This window comes from Fopius arisanus, unplaced genomic scaffold (genome assembly GCF_000806365.1).
Source record: "Fopius arisanus strain USDA-PBARC FA_bdor unplaced genomic scaffold, ASM80636v1 scaffold00016, whole genome shotgun sequence".
Taxonomy (NCBI): domain Eukaryota; kingdom Metazoa; phylum Arthropoda; class Insecta; order Hymenoptera; family Braconidae; genus Fopius; species Fopius arisanus.
The window spans coordinates 1,159,945-1,173,283 of record NW_011887755.1 but is presented as its reverse complement, the minus strand read 5'-3'; the positions used below and the strand labels follow the sequence as shown (position 1 = coordinate 1,173,283).

At 39.7% G+C, this 13,339-nt stretch overlaps 3 protein-coding genes across 4 annotated transcripts; 1 reads left to right on the top strand and 2 right to left on the bottom strand.

Annotated features, from left to right (window-relative positions):
- Positions 1 to 1,961: 1,961 nt before the first annotated feature.
- Arf102F (ADP-ribosylation factor 2) lies at positions 1,962 to 3,289 on the top strand. The gene has a single exon (XM_011300230.1). The coding sequence runs from the start codon at positions 2,511 to 2,513 to the stop codon at positions 3,051 to 3,053; it is 543 nt and encodes a 180-aa protein (XP_011298532.1). The 5' UTR covers positions 1,962 to 2,510; the 3' UTR covers positions 3,054 to 3,289.
- A 31-nt stretch (positions 3,290 to 3,320) lies between these two features.
- On the bottom strand, positions 3,321 to 8,053 carry LOC105263789 (zinc finger protein 598). Of its 2 annotated transcripts, none has more exons than XM_011300229.1 (3): positions 7,750 to 8,053; positions 7,033 to 7,581; positions 3,321 to 6,684 (listed from the first exon to the last, which is right to left on the bottom strand). In XM_011300229.1, the coding sequence occupies exons 2-3, from the start codon at positions 7,462 to 7,464 to the stop codon at positions 4,450 to 4,452; spliced, it is 2,667 nt and encodes an 888-aa protein (XP_011298531.1). In that variant the 5' UTR covers positions 7,465 to 7,581; positions 7,750 to 8,053; the 3' UTR covers positions 3,321 to 4,449. The 2 variants fall into 2 exon arrangements, with proteins under 2 accessions (XP_011298531.1, XP_011298530.1); XM_011300228.1 differs by having other exon boundaries at positions 7,811 to 8,053.
- A 1,814-nt stretch (positions 8,054 to 9,867) lies between these two features.
- Positions 9,868 to 12,709, bottom strand: Syngr (synaptogyrin). The gene is made up of 4 exons (XM_011300227.1): positions 12,569 to 12,709; positions 11,858 to 12,084; positions 11,040 to 11,187; positions 9,868 to 10,697 (listed from the first exon to the last, which is right to left on the bottom strand). The coding sequence occupies exons 1-4, from the start codon at positions 12,668 to 12,670 to the stop codon at positions 10,494 to 10,496; spliced, it is 681 nt and encodes a 226-aa protein (XP_011298529.1). The 5' UTR covers positions 12,671 to 12,709; the 3' UTR covers positions 9,868 to 10,493.
- Positions 12,710 to 13,339: the final 630 nt, after the last annotated feature.

Here is a 13,339-nt window from a genome sequence, read left to right as displayed (position 1 = left end):
CCGTTCCACAAACACCTCTCGCCCCCCTCACTTCCTCATCCCCCTACTCAATGTTTTTCCCTCAATCCTTGGACACCGTGGATGACCCGAACAGTTTCTGAGTGAACTCCGGCCGCACAAGCCCCGGAGACGAGCGTAAACGGTGCTCGGTAAAGTGTCTACCGGCGACTGGAAAAAAAACGTCGAACTCCGTGACAGACGTTGAAACGCATGCGCCACCCCCACTGTTAAATATCCCCCTTTATCAACCATCCACCCACCTTTGCCCCCTTCTCCTTCTCCTTCACCTCCTCCTCCTCATCCTCCTCCTCCTCCTCCTCCTTTGGTAACCGACTACTCCCAAACTCCAGGCGTCCGGAGGCGACTTCCATCTCCGGATTACCAAGCGTCGAGGCCAGCCCCGTGTGTTCACTTCATTTCTGCAACAGGAAAAAAGAAAAAAAGGGAGAGAAAAAATTGTTACTTCCTCCTCCCCCTCTGTTCCTCCCGCTGAATGTGAAATTGATTATGTATGACTCACTATTTCAGGAGCCGAAATGTTCCAAGATGCATCCTTATCGCGTTCCATACCTTGACGAGCGGTGAAAGCACTGGGGAAAAATGAGGACCAATACCTGAGAGCACCTGACGATCAAGTGGTAAGAGTGAGTTTGTTTTATTTTGGAGGTCATACCTTCTCTGAATCTCCCGGTAATATACCATATGCAGAGTTACTCGTGCACTCGATACCGAGGCCATGCAGATACAGCGCAATCGGCTCCTCAGATATTCATTGTGCGTGTGGTATATGCAAGTCAATGCGTCTATTTCCAGTCCGGGGCCAATCCCCAGCTCTGTACTTTGCGTGTGCAGTCCATTAATCCTGATGCATTAATCTTCATTAGGAGAACGTCACTGATTTTTCATGGATATCGAGTACTCCAGGGTGGAGGGTGAAAAATCTCGGTGATACTTGTTGTTCATTTTATTCCCATACTCTCTGATGAGGCATTATTGCGTGGTAAATGGAGCTCGAAATTATTCAGCCACTCGGTTGCCTTTGCGTGTTATCTTGGATTAGTAAAAAAAAAGACTTTTAGGGCATTAATTCATTGTATTCATTGTATCCAGGTGGATTTAATGATTGTGCATGAACTATTTTAAATTGTCTATCTGACTCCTGGCCACGACATTCCAATATAATCCACGTAAAAATATAGACAAGTATTCGTCCCAAGCGTGATGAAACACTGTGCAGACGCTGCTATAAATATTTAGACACCCATCGTTGAGGCGAAATGGATTTTGGATAAGTTTTCGGTATTTCTTTATGTCAGGACATTACCAGCACGCGATGGATACGTGAACACTCGAGGTATTTTTTGTGGCTGAATAAAATTGGTGAACACGATTGAGCGAATTAGCATTTGTTGCTATAATTAGATCGAGTTGATTCGTATCGGTTTGTAGAAATCTCGGGTGATTGATTACCATTTCTTGTTCTTTTGTCCCCAGTGGCTGGGGATAATCTATTCATCACCTGCTATCAAGCTTATTTTATCCCTGGCTAACGTGTCACAGATGCTATCGACATAATCATTAATGTGAGGAAAAAAGTATTAAACAGAGTTGAACCAACTCGTTCTGCTGCGCACGCAACAAGTTTACTACTCATTCACTCATTTTGAATTCCAAGCGCACTCCCGCCATCGAGGGACTCGACTGCCATGGTAAGTTCCTGGAAATCTCTATTAACCTCGTAGGGTCCGTACGATTTCCCTCAATTCTCCAATGGCACTCCCAAAATTTCCTAAATTGCGTAATCACTGTATTTTGCACACAATTGAATGGAAAAAAATTGCAAACTCCAAAATTCCATTTAACCTTGAAATAGAAACCATTTTGGAAGAAATAATTTTCTTATTATTGTATGTACAAACATTAACGATACGTCATTGAACATTTAAATTATGGCGCCTTCGGGTTGGGAGTGTCGGATCGTGTCTCGACGACGCAATATTTAGAGAACGAGTAATCACCGAAGAGTTGGAGAACGAAAAGGCATTTTATCCAGGTGAAGTGAACTACAAACGCTCCCCCTTACCACTACCATCACCATCAGGACCAATAAACATCGCCATCGAGTACCGTATGTGTTCTTCATCTCCTTAGTCGCACAATTGTATATTCTACATACGTGGTGATAGTGGTGACGAATGGATGAGTGACGACCAAAGACGTGACGTTTACGCCGCACCGATTGAGCAGTTACTCAGTGGCCAAATCATAATCGTCATTCTTTATTGAACAAATACCCCGAGAAAACGGTGGAAAAAAATAAATAAATAAATAATAGCATCAAAAAATAACGCAGTGAGTAAAGAGTAGTGAGAGAGAGAGAAAAATTGTGTCGATTAGCCATAAAGGCAAGACAAAGCCTAGGTGGGTTAGGAAGTACCGTACCTCGTACCTCGTAAAATAAAGTCCTGGAGAAAAACTTTGGTGATTGACAGCCAAAAAACAAAGGGAGAATGGGACTGACTGTGAGTAGTTTGTTAACTCGTTTATTCGGGAAGAAGCAGATGAGAATACTGATGGTGGGTCTGGATGCAGCCGGTAAAACGACAATTCTGTACAAATTAAAATTGGGAGAAATAGTGACGACGATACCGACCATTGGATTTAACGTGGAGACAGTGGAATACAAAAACATATGTTTCACTGTTTGGGATGTCGGTGGTCAGGACAAAATACGTCCACTGTGGAGGCACTACTTCCAGAATACACAGGGATTGATCTACGTTGTTGATAGCAATGACAGAGAGCGAATTGCTGAGGCTGAGAGGGAGCTTGCTAACATGCTGAAGGAGGATGAATTGAGGGATGCTGTACTACTCGTTTTTGCTAATAAGCAGGATCTTCCAAATGCTATGACTGCTGCTGAATTAACTGATAAACTCGGCCTTAATGCACTACGTGGACGTCACTGGTACATTCAGAGTACTTGTGCCACCCAGGGACAGGGGCTCTACGAGGGACTCGACTGGTTGAGCAACGAACTCGCCAAAAAGTGATTAAACTCCATTAATAAATTTTTCCATTGTACCAATGAACGAGTTATCGCCCAATATTTATGTACCGTGGATATCGCCTGAAAGAAAAATCGAATACTACTATTTCATTGGTTTATTTTCTATTGATAGCTCCTCTTTTTCCATGAATTTAATTATGAGGTGATGCTAAAGTCAAGTCCAATGGCGTTTTGCTACTGAATATTGTAGTTTTTAAATATAATATTATGGTTAAGTAATACTGGTTTCTTTTATTGCGTTTATCATTACTTTAGGTCACACTATTGCTTCAATTGCGGAATTATCCATCATGAAATCATATTTTATACATCGGAACGAGAAAAATAATTCTGCCAGCTCGATGTTACTATTAATGATTCTATGAGTATTATAGCGGGTGAAAAATTATAGGCGTTTGGTTTATGTTCCTTTGGTTTTTTTTACAAATGATTGAAATCTCAGTGTTCTTCATCAGATATCCAACATGTACATATCATTTGTAAAGAAAGTATCTTATGTCCTACTAATAAATCACGAGAGGAAATAATTGTTGGTAATAATTTCAATCGGAATGTTCATATAAATCCTTCTGTTAACTTTATTATTGTACAAAATGGTACATCGGTGATTGAAAAATCTTTTGTTCAATTTTACAACAGAAATATAATCAATCGTTAGGTCTTAAACTTAAATATCTACATACAACGCAGAAGAAATAAAGAGTTAGATCTCAAGACGTTCCAGTATTGACAAATCTCTATTTCTCTGAAATTTCTTCCTCATGAATGTACACTAGTAGGAAAATGAAAGTGAGATAAATCGTATTTAATATTTTTATGAATTATAAACTCAGTCTCGAAGTGGTAGGATGAGATAAGTGGTCTTCGGTGAGTCTTCGAAAATATCGCGGAAACGACAGGAGCCAATAATATTTTTATCAAAAATTTTTTTTTCGAAGAGGATTGAACGCTCCAAAAAATGGTTCTACAAAAATTTCATCTTCTTCATCTGCAGAGATATTTAAACGCTGAGGAACTTTTTTTACAGATGATTAATTTTTTTACCAGTACTAAAATTCGACTTATTTCACATTACCACTTTCGTACTGATGAAAAAAATCCTTTCAAACGAGAGAAAAATTCGATTTTTCCCAAAAATAATTTCTATACTCACCGAAGAAGGAGATATGGCAAAATGAGACGAGTGAATAATTTGTTTTTCAACGTGAGTTAAAGTAAGAATTTTCGAATCCACAAAATTCTCAATCCCTCTATGATCCCTGCATATCCAAACAATGAACAACTTAGCCCTGAAAATCTGTTCCCCCCCATCCGCCAATAATGAAAATCATTAACAACCAGTAAGGATTAATGATGCTTCAACAATCAATAATTCAGCATCATGCCCCTCTCCTAACCCACGTATTTCCCACAACAGTGGTGGTCTGACCGAGAGCAGGAAAGTGGCAGTCCAGAGTATGACTCGATAAATGTGCCTTAAAATCACTCCCAGTTTTTACAATCTGCCCACAGGTACTGCAGACATCTAATGTTTTAACACCACCCACTTCCTTCTTATGCAAGTCAAAAAGTTCCTTTTGTTTACCAATGTCCGGCAGTAAAATAAGCATTTCTGGAAAAACATCTTGAAATGAATCAGCGCCCATAGCACTCCTGCATTTTTTGTAATAGTGTTCTCCACTGAGTGTTCCCTGGCGAAAGAGTCCACTCAAATACCGAAACTCTTCCATTGATTCTTTCTGGCTCTCCAAGACCTCTCCAATTTTTGCTACCAGATTTTTATTCCTCCTGGGAAAGTCCAACGGTGGCACATAGGTCCACGATTTATCACTGCTATCAGGGAAAATGGAGAAGCTCTCCCCTGAACTGTTTGTAAATGTCAGGCCATTGTCAGCTCGAGATTGTTCAGTGCTATTGAGTTTAACCGCAAATCCAGGTGGTGGTGGTGGTCCGGTACTGAAGCCAGGGGGTGGATTTGGAGTTGTCTTTGATGATCTACTTAGCGCTGGAAACTCCTCCGCTGTTCTTCGCACATTATTCGTATTGTTTAAACTATCTATTTTTAATTCCGATCTCTTTCGTAGTCCATTGGTAGACGCTTTTGTCTCGTTCTCCAGTGAATTAGTCATGGACTGAGGCTCTGGGAAATTATTTTTCTTCTTTGTTGATTTTTGGTTCTCCTGATTATGACAGTCAACTCTGCCTGCCCCTGACGACTGGTTTGACGTCTGCTTGAGGGCTTCGGACGGTTTATCCTGCATCTGGGCACTTTGTACATTTGATTTCGAGGCTGATGATTCATTTCCACTTGAGTTATTACCACTTGATGTTTTTACTTTCTTTTTTTTCTTTTTCTTCGTATTGACCTTGTTCGCATCACTAGAGTTTGATTCGTTATCGATTACTGTAGACCGATTCCAAGTGGAGGCGTAGGCAGAGTCATTAGCCACCACTGATACTGAGGACTTCTTAGCCTTCGAGGACTTGGGGAGGCTGGGAAAAGCCTCACTAGAGGGGACTGGGGAAGCTGGATGATCTAGTACAGGGGCCGGAGCGACTTTCTTCTTCGAGCTCGAGGAGGGCTTGACGCAGCTGACTTTCGTCCATTCTGAGGCGGTGGAGTCCATTCTGCAGGTGTTGGAGTCACTGCGCCCTAGTGCGGGAAAATCAGAATCTCTGGTGAAAGTGTTTGGTCGGATTCTGACAGTCGGCCCCGATACGCGAGTCGTTATACTTCCATCGGTTTTGTGATTCACCTGGATGGAGACGTTAGGGGCTGAACTCTGAGGTCGCGATGGGCCTGAGCTCGATGGTTGGGTCCTGCTCGACGAGTAGACACTTAAATTGACCGTTTTGGAGACACTGCTGGGGGTGGAGTCTGGCCCCAGGGCAGGAAAGTTCTCGTCGGTGACGGCGAGAGGTCGCGGAGCCAGGGAATTTCTGATAGTGAGATTGCCTCGACCCTTTGTTTTGGTCTGCGTGGGATTCGAGGGGACGGGGGCGTTACCCAGTGAAGGAAACTCTTCAGTACTCTGGACGTCGGGCTGACGCATGAACGAGGCCTCGGGGTCGAAAAATGGGGTGCCGGACTCGTGGAAGTCCCTCTGTTCCACGTACTCACGACTCCTCGGGGTGTAATCTCTGTAGGAGGGGCCTGCACCCATTGGCGGAACTCTTCGAGCATTTCTGGGGTCTCCACGAGGTGCTAAGGTGAACTCTAGCTCCAAAGTTCGTGCTTGCTTTGTTGCCGCTTTGCCCAGGTGCTTGCCATGCACTGTAGCCTTGTGCGCCTTCAGGTCTATGTCTGTTCGGAAGACTGGGGTGAACTTCTCCTCCGAGCAAACACCCTCCTCGCAGAGATAGTGCTCCTGACGGAAATGGTCTCGCAGGTAATCGTAGGAACTGTAGTACTGGTGTAAACCGTCAGCGTCACAGAAATGGCAGTACAGGTGGTCGCGGCGCAAGTGACGGAATAATTCGTCGTTGTCCATGTATCTGCGATCACAGAATTCACAGAGGGGATGCCCTTTGTGGCTCTTGTCGTCTGTGTCACCCTTTCGACGGTGGTGGGCGAGGTCTGGACGAGAGTAATAGCGACGCTCACAGGAAAATATCTGGAATGAGTTGAGGATGAGATCTCAGGGACTTGGATAAAAAACATTTCTGTGGTTTTGGGAGAATTATTTAATGAGTGAGTTCAACCAATTTTGACTGCATTGTTTCGAGAACTTTGGGATAGAGGAGAGTTAGGGCTGAAAATTCTTGAGGTTTCAATGCGGTTCTCTATCCCACTCAGATTCCTTTCGTTTTTTTTATCTCTAAAATTTAGGAGTATATTTATTTTATATGTGTGGGAATGTTGAAGAATTTTTATTTTTATTTTTTTCATTTATATGAAAATTTTATGGGAAGAAATAGATCGTGTAATAATTCAAGTGCAATGCTGACTGATGAGTAATTACCTTTAGGTTTTCGACACAAAGGTCACAATAATGTAATTCGTGTTTCTTCCTCATATGGTCTTTGAGGCTGTTGAAGCTGCTGAAAACCTGTCTCTCGTCGCAAAGGTTGCAGGAATGAGCCAGAAGTTCTGTAAACTTCTCCAGAATATCTGGGCTCTCAAAATAAATATTGTAACGAGTGTCCAGGAGATTGCCCCTGCGTATGTGACGAAATGGTTTGATCACCGTGGTAAAGACGACCTTGGGAAGATCTTGTCTACATATTGGACACTCGTTCTGTTTGCATAGCACACGCATTCGTGTGCTGCACTCGTAGCACACCGGATGCTCGCACATACCGATGCTGTAAATGTTTACATTCCTGTAGCAAACAACGCAAGCACCATTATTGGTGTTTGTTGAGACAGTCATCGTTGGCCTCACGTCTGACATTTTTAACAACAATATTTTATTATCCAATCTAAAATTATAGTTCTTCGATCTCCGAGGGGTTGCGACGAATCTGGAGTAATCGTACGTAATTCAGTGATAACCAAACGATACTTCGACCTGAAAATGTGAAAAATTGGATTATTCACGGGTTTATTACAGCCCGAGTGACTGAACAATGGCTTTTGAATCTGAACGGTTACGTTTCGATGTCAATGACAAAAGTGAAAATGTCGGTTATTTAATCATGCTTGTTACTATAAAAAAACTTGAAGAAATGTAACTTGCCAATTAATTTAGATATGGTCAACCACTTGGATTATGGACCGAAGCAATATTTAGGGCTCACCGTATTCACGTGCTATCTCTCGAATCAGTAGAATTGGTAGTACTAAGTTAGATGAAGTTAGTTAACAGATGGTTTAATTGAGGTGTGTAACCTTTTTAGTTGAAAACAAGGTTATAGAGATAAGAGAAAAATTTTTAAGAGTGAACCTGGCAATGCGCTCTCAAAACACTGGCCACTGGGTCTGGAGTTCTTTCGAGACAAGAAACTTCATTAATGAGATGTTAAGAGAGATTTCTGCTATTTCGACCAGAGCTGTGGATTTCTTGTGGTGAGTTGAACTCCCTCGCTCTTTTCAATCCCCAAAATTTTGTTTTTTCTCTCAATGATTATGCATTAAACATTGAAAAAACGAGATACAATCATGATAACTATAAATCAATTAATGGATAAATCAATTAATGAATCCAAGATAAATAAAATATAAGGAGCATCTCTCAATGATTTAAAAACAATTTCGAGATAGCACCGCAACTTGCGAAGAGGATGAAATAGAAATAAAATTTTGTTCAATGTAAATATTTTTATTGCAGAGAGAAATTATGAATCATAATAATAACCAAGATTACATTTAATTATAACTCTATTTATTCAATATTATGAAACATATTGGTCGAAAATCAACAAAGACAAGATATTAGATTTTTTTCACAATAAATTTCAGAGTGAATTTTCACACGGAGAGAGATTTTTTTCTAGATATCGAAAAAAGCGAATGTGAATTTTCTTGTATTTATATAGAAATGAAAAATTCAATTTCCCATAAATGCGGTGAAATTCACATGCTTGCTGAAATTTTCCTGCGCTTGTCAGATTGCCTAGCGTTTCTAGTACTGCATTATCAGTTTTTCCGTGAAAATCTCTCTCTGTACGGATTTTGCTCTGTTTGACGGAAGAAAATGAATATAAGAGCACAATGGATGTTAACACCGTATGTGCAATAATCCCAAGGCGCCGATGACCGACCTCTCCCTTTTTCACGTTTTCTTTATAATACAGCTATATTGTTTAATATATTTATTTTGTTCATTACATTACTTTACTTTTGCTTCATCATTTTTTTTTTAATTTCCAGAATTTTCATAATCTACAGATAATTCGCAAGTCTATAATACTATCGGATTATACAGGAATGACATTCATACAGTCGCAGTGAATTTTGCACAGAGAATAATTTACAATGAAATTTATCCTGACGTAGTGAAAAGCCGATAAGTTTTTGTCCTACACTGCTTGGATTGAAATTCCTCCAGAGCCGATTACTGAGGTTCAAGGTAAATTTTATTATTAATTTTTCTTCGCGTGGAGCTTTCACGTGCTAAGTCTTTGCTCACAAGGATTATGCACACCGAATTAATGGTAACTAGATTTATCTCCATCAGCAATACATCGGGCAGTCCGAAAATCACAACAATTACGCGATTATATCAATTTACAACGCATAATTACCGCTTTATTTTTTAAAGTATAAATAATAGCTGGAGTTTATGAAAGTTAAATAAATAAAAACCAGGTACATGTGATTCGGATGTCAACGTATAAACCAGAATCTGGGGTTTCAATTCTTCTAAAAATATTCGGCGGAATTGAAACCACAAAACTCGACGATTAAATAATTATCAGTCATTCAAAAATCAGCGGTTGATTGCTAGCTTTGGATTGATCAACACGAAATTAAAACTCTTTGGCGGGTGTTTGGACATGAAAGCTCCGCCTTCACTGAGAAAAAAAAACACGTGTTTTCCAGCAATAGAAGTATCGTAGTCTGTCGTCAAGAATTTCTTTTCTTCGCGCTTACAAAAGTCAATCGGAAGGCTCTAGATAAAATTAAAAAAAAGCACAGAAAATCGGCAGAAAGATCTCTCAAAAGCAAATAGCAGTAAACTGGCTCTCTCTCAAATACTCATACTCAATAAATATAAATTCTTTTTCATTCCTCACAGTTTAGAACCTTCCGCTACACATTTTCCATCATTACTTAATCAATAAATAATCTGATAATGATCTACTTTCAATCTACTAACTGCACAATCACGATGGAAATTTTCCTCCTTGTTCTGAACACTATGTAATTATTTTTATAATTGAAAATGAATCAAGCATTCGGTACAATAGCATCTCAACGAACTATATGTAGAACGTTTGGTTGCTCGACTACTGGTCGCCTTGATATAATCACCAATTCCCCATTAATCCCTCAGTACAATTAGTAAGTAAATTTTTTCAACAGAATAGACGATACAGTACGGTCATTTGAGGCCCGTTTCAATTCACAGTTCACGTGTACATTCTCTTTCATTATTTAATCCCCATGTTCTTTTAAAATATAGGTACACCGAAAAATAAAGATTCCCTAGGTCTCTTGATTTTTTTGTCTATATCATACAAAAAGCAGCAATAGAATTTATCGAGATGAGTAGCTTGTAACTTTAATAATGTAACATGGCAATACTTGAAAAGAGAGCTATCATAAATAATAAGGAAAGGAAAGTCGGGGAAATTCTAATGAATAGTTAAAGTCCCATTCCATTTTTACTGTCCTTCCTATGATTATTAATCTCATTTCATTATGCTAATTGTTGTTGTTGAGTTGAATGGCTCTGCCGCTGTGCAATAACGTCTGAATTATCGTAAACATCGAATTTCTTTTGCTGGTTTTCGCTTGTTGAAACTAATATCAATGATCTCAATATGCTGGAGCCTGGAAATCAGTCATACCGCGTTGCTGCTGCTGTTGCTGGGGGAAGGGCTGCTCCTGGTATGCCGCGTCTGGTGCGTCTGGATAACTCGTGTAACCAGCACCACCCACTGGATCTGCCTCATAACTCGGTGCAAATGCAGCATCTGTACCTTGCTTGAATCTTTGGAATGCAAACCAAGCACTCCCCGCCTACAATTTCAATTTTTTTTTATCACCAGGACGAGATACTATTGCTATTCCCGAGGGACTATAATTGGTAAAGAAATCCAAATGGCAGATTATTTTTTTTAACAGTAAAATGCATGTATTTTTATTTTATTTAAAAAATATCTGCGTTGAAGAAAAAATTTTTAATTGAGGAAACAAAAATTTTTATTTCATCAAAGTCCCGGTGTTTTTTAATGTAAATTATAGAAATCATTCTGTTTATTCAAAATTGCAGTTTCCTTATTTGTTTCTTAAAATTTTAAGGGTGGGGTAATTTAAAAGGATTGAGTGAAGAGGCATTACTGGGATTGCGCGATTACTCACCCACGAGAATATAGAGAAAAACAGGAAGGCAATGGCTCCTTGAACATTGTTAACACCATATCCATCGGGAGGTGTTGCTGATTTGTTCCATGCATTAGTTAAATAACAGAATCCAATGAAACATAAAAATGCCCAAAGTCCCGAGAATCTGCAATAAATGAAAAACAATGAACATCAAAGATGCACCAGAATAAATTCTGAAATACGAACTTTGTTAACCGAGAGTAATGAAAATTCCGTGGAGTTTGGTTTCGTTTGAATTTCCCATTAGTGCTCTAAAATGCGCACACCGGAATGTAGCGTATCCGTGTAGCGAATTTAAATTGAGTATTGAAAATTAATTGAATTATTGAAATTGAATTCCATTAGAATACAGTATAAATTCTATTGAAATGCAATTAAAATCTTCCGATTTTGTCACAAGTCCTTTAACATTGTCGAAAACACATACGAGAGCAGAGGAAAAGGGGGAGCGTCTTTAATCATCAATATCTCTCAATCTATTGGAGAAAATCTATAAAATTTCCCTCCCTCTGCCCTATTTTTCATTGAGAAGCAGAGGAATTCCTTCCATTGCCAACCCCTCGAAAATTTCCTTCTGCTCCACTTTCCCGAGAAAACGATTATTTGTGCTCTAAAAACGTTATCTCCGAAAATTCCCATTCTTTCACCCCCAAACACTCAACACTTGAATAAATTTCGGAGACAGCAAGAGCCTGAAGCTTAAATCCTTGACACAAAAACCACTGAATTCAAAGCCAGCAAATAATAATTTTCCCGTTCATTACATAATTCGTTTCATAACTCAAAATTCATACCCAAGATCAGCAAGCACGTAATGTTTCCGTGTTTTCACCGATGACATTTGCTCAAACAAATATTCACCAACGAGGAAGCCGATGCAGGCAAGGAATGCCAGAACTCCAATACCAACACCATAGTTGCAAGCATTTGCATCTTTGTTATAAAGGCAGTACTCCTTGCCACTCTCGTCGTTCATATATCCTTTGCTGCTTATAGATCCGAAGACAATGATCGAGAAGAGCTGAAGCGGTTGAAACAAAAAAAAATCCCTCATCATGACTCATAATGAAAATTTAATTAAATTCAAAAAGTGGCGGCACAGGTTTAAAACAGTGTAGGGTTGTCCCTCTTTTAGCCCGTGCATTGAAGATAAAAAAAAACCGCCCTTTGGCCCCTTCATCATCCCCCTCAGGAGTTTTATCGATCACTAGATCAATCGTGATGATAAACCCTGGGGTCATGATGTCAAAATTCAAATATAAAGAATTTGAAAAATCCAAAAATGGTAAGAGAATTTTTTACGCTCGTTATGATGGTGATTCTATTGAGTTAATTCTCATAAAAATCAATAGAACATCCCCATCGTAGCGGGCGCGAAGGGCAGAAGGGTGGGGAGGGGGGAGGGGGTTGAAATCGATGTATTCAATGTTGCTGTGGCTCTTGAGTTGGATTAATTGTCAGAGGACGAATAATTGAGTTGTTTTATTATTTAGTGTGTGACTCACCAGACATACTGCTTTTAGAATAACCTGAGGCCTTTGTACAAATGAAATTGGGTCGAATGGGGCACCAGCCTTACCACCACCGTACGCTCCACCACCGTCCATCTTTCAGCGACTGAGGGCTGTTCTCGTTGTTCTCACTCCTCTCCGAAAATTCAAAGCACTTGAGGATTATTCCCGCGCACGCGCCACACCATTTCTCTTTTCTTTATCAATTTTGCATGTGTGACCAAAGAGGATTGACTAAAGTAGAGGCTCAGTTCTGGGGGTTTGAATTGATGCCCCAGGGGCATCGTAGTACTCCACCCCAAGAGAGGGAGGGCGCCACACCAATGCTGGGGTGTCTATCAAGTCAACGGGGTGAATTTTATTTTCTGAGGGAAGGAATGCCTTTTTTTTTATTTGTTTAACTGAAATTTAGCCAACTGTAAAACGAGCGGAAGGGGGAAGCCACATTTTGTGGAATTTCAAATGAAAAAAATTATTCAATATATTGAATATATACCACTAATGAAATTAAATTTTCGTAATGAGCGCGTTGCCTAGTCAGCAACGCGCTCGACTGGCACGCGGATCCCTTGGGTTCGATACCAGCGTCATTCATTTTTTTTTTATTTAAATAATTCCAATTTTTTTTTTGTAAATCGCTAATCAATGGAAATATTGTTTAAAAACTGAATATTTGAAAATCCAGAAGATATCTAGTGAAATTGAAAAATTTGACATTTTTTAAAACGAAACTTTTGCAATATATATACTCCTAATGAAATTATA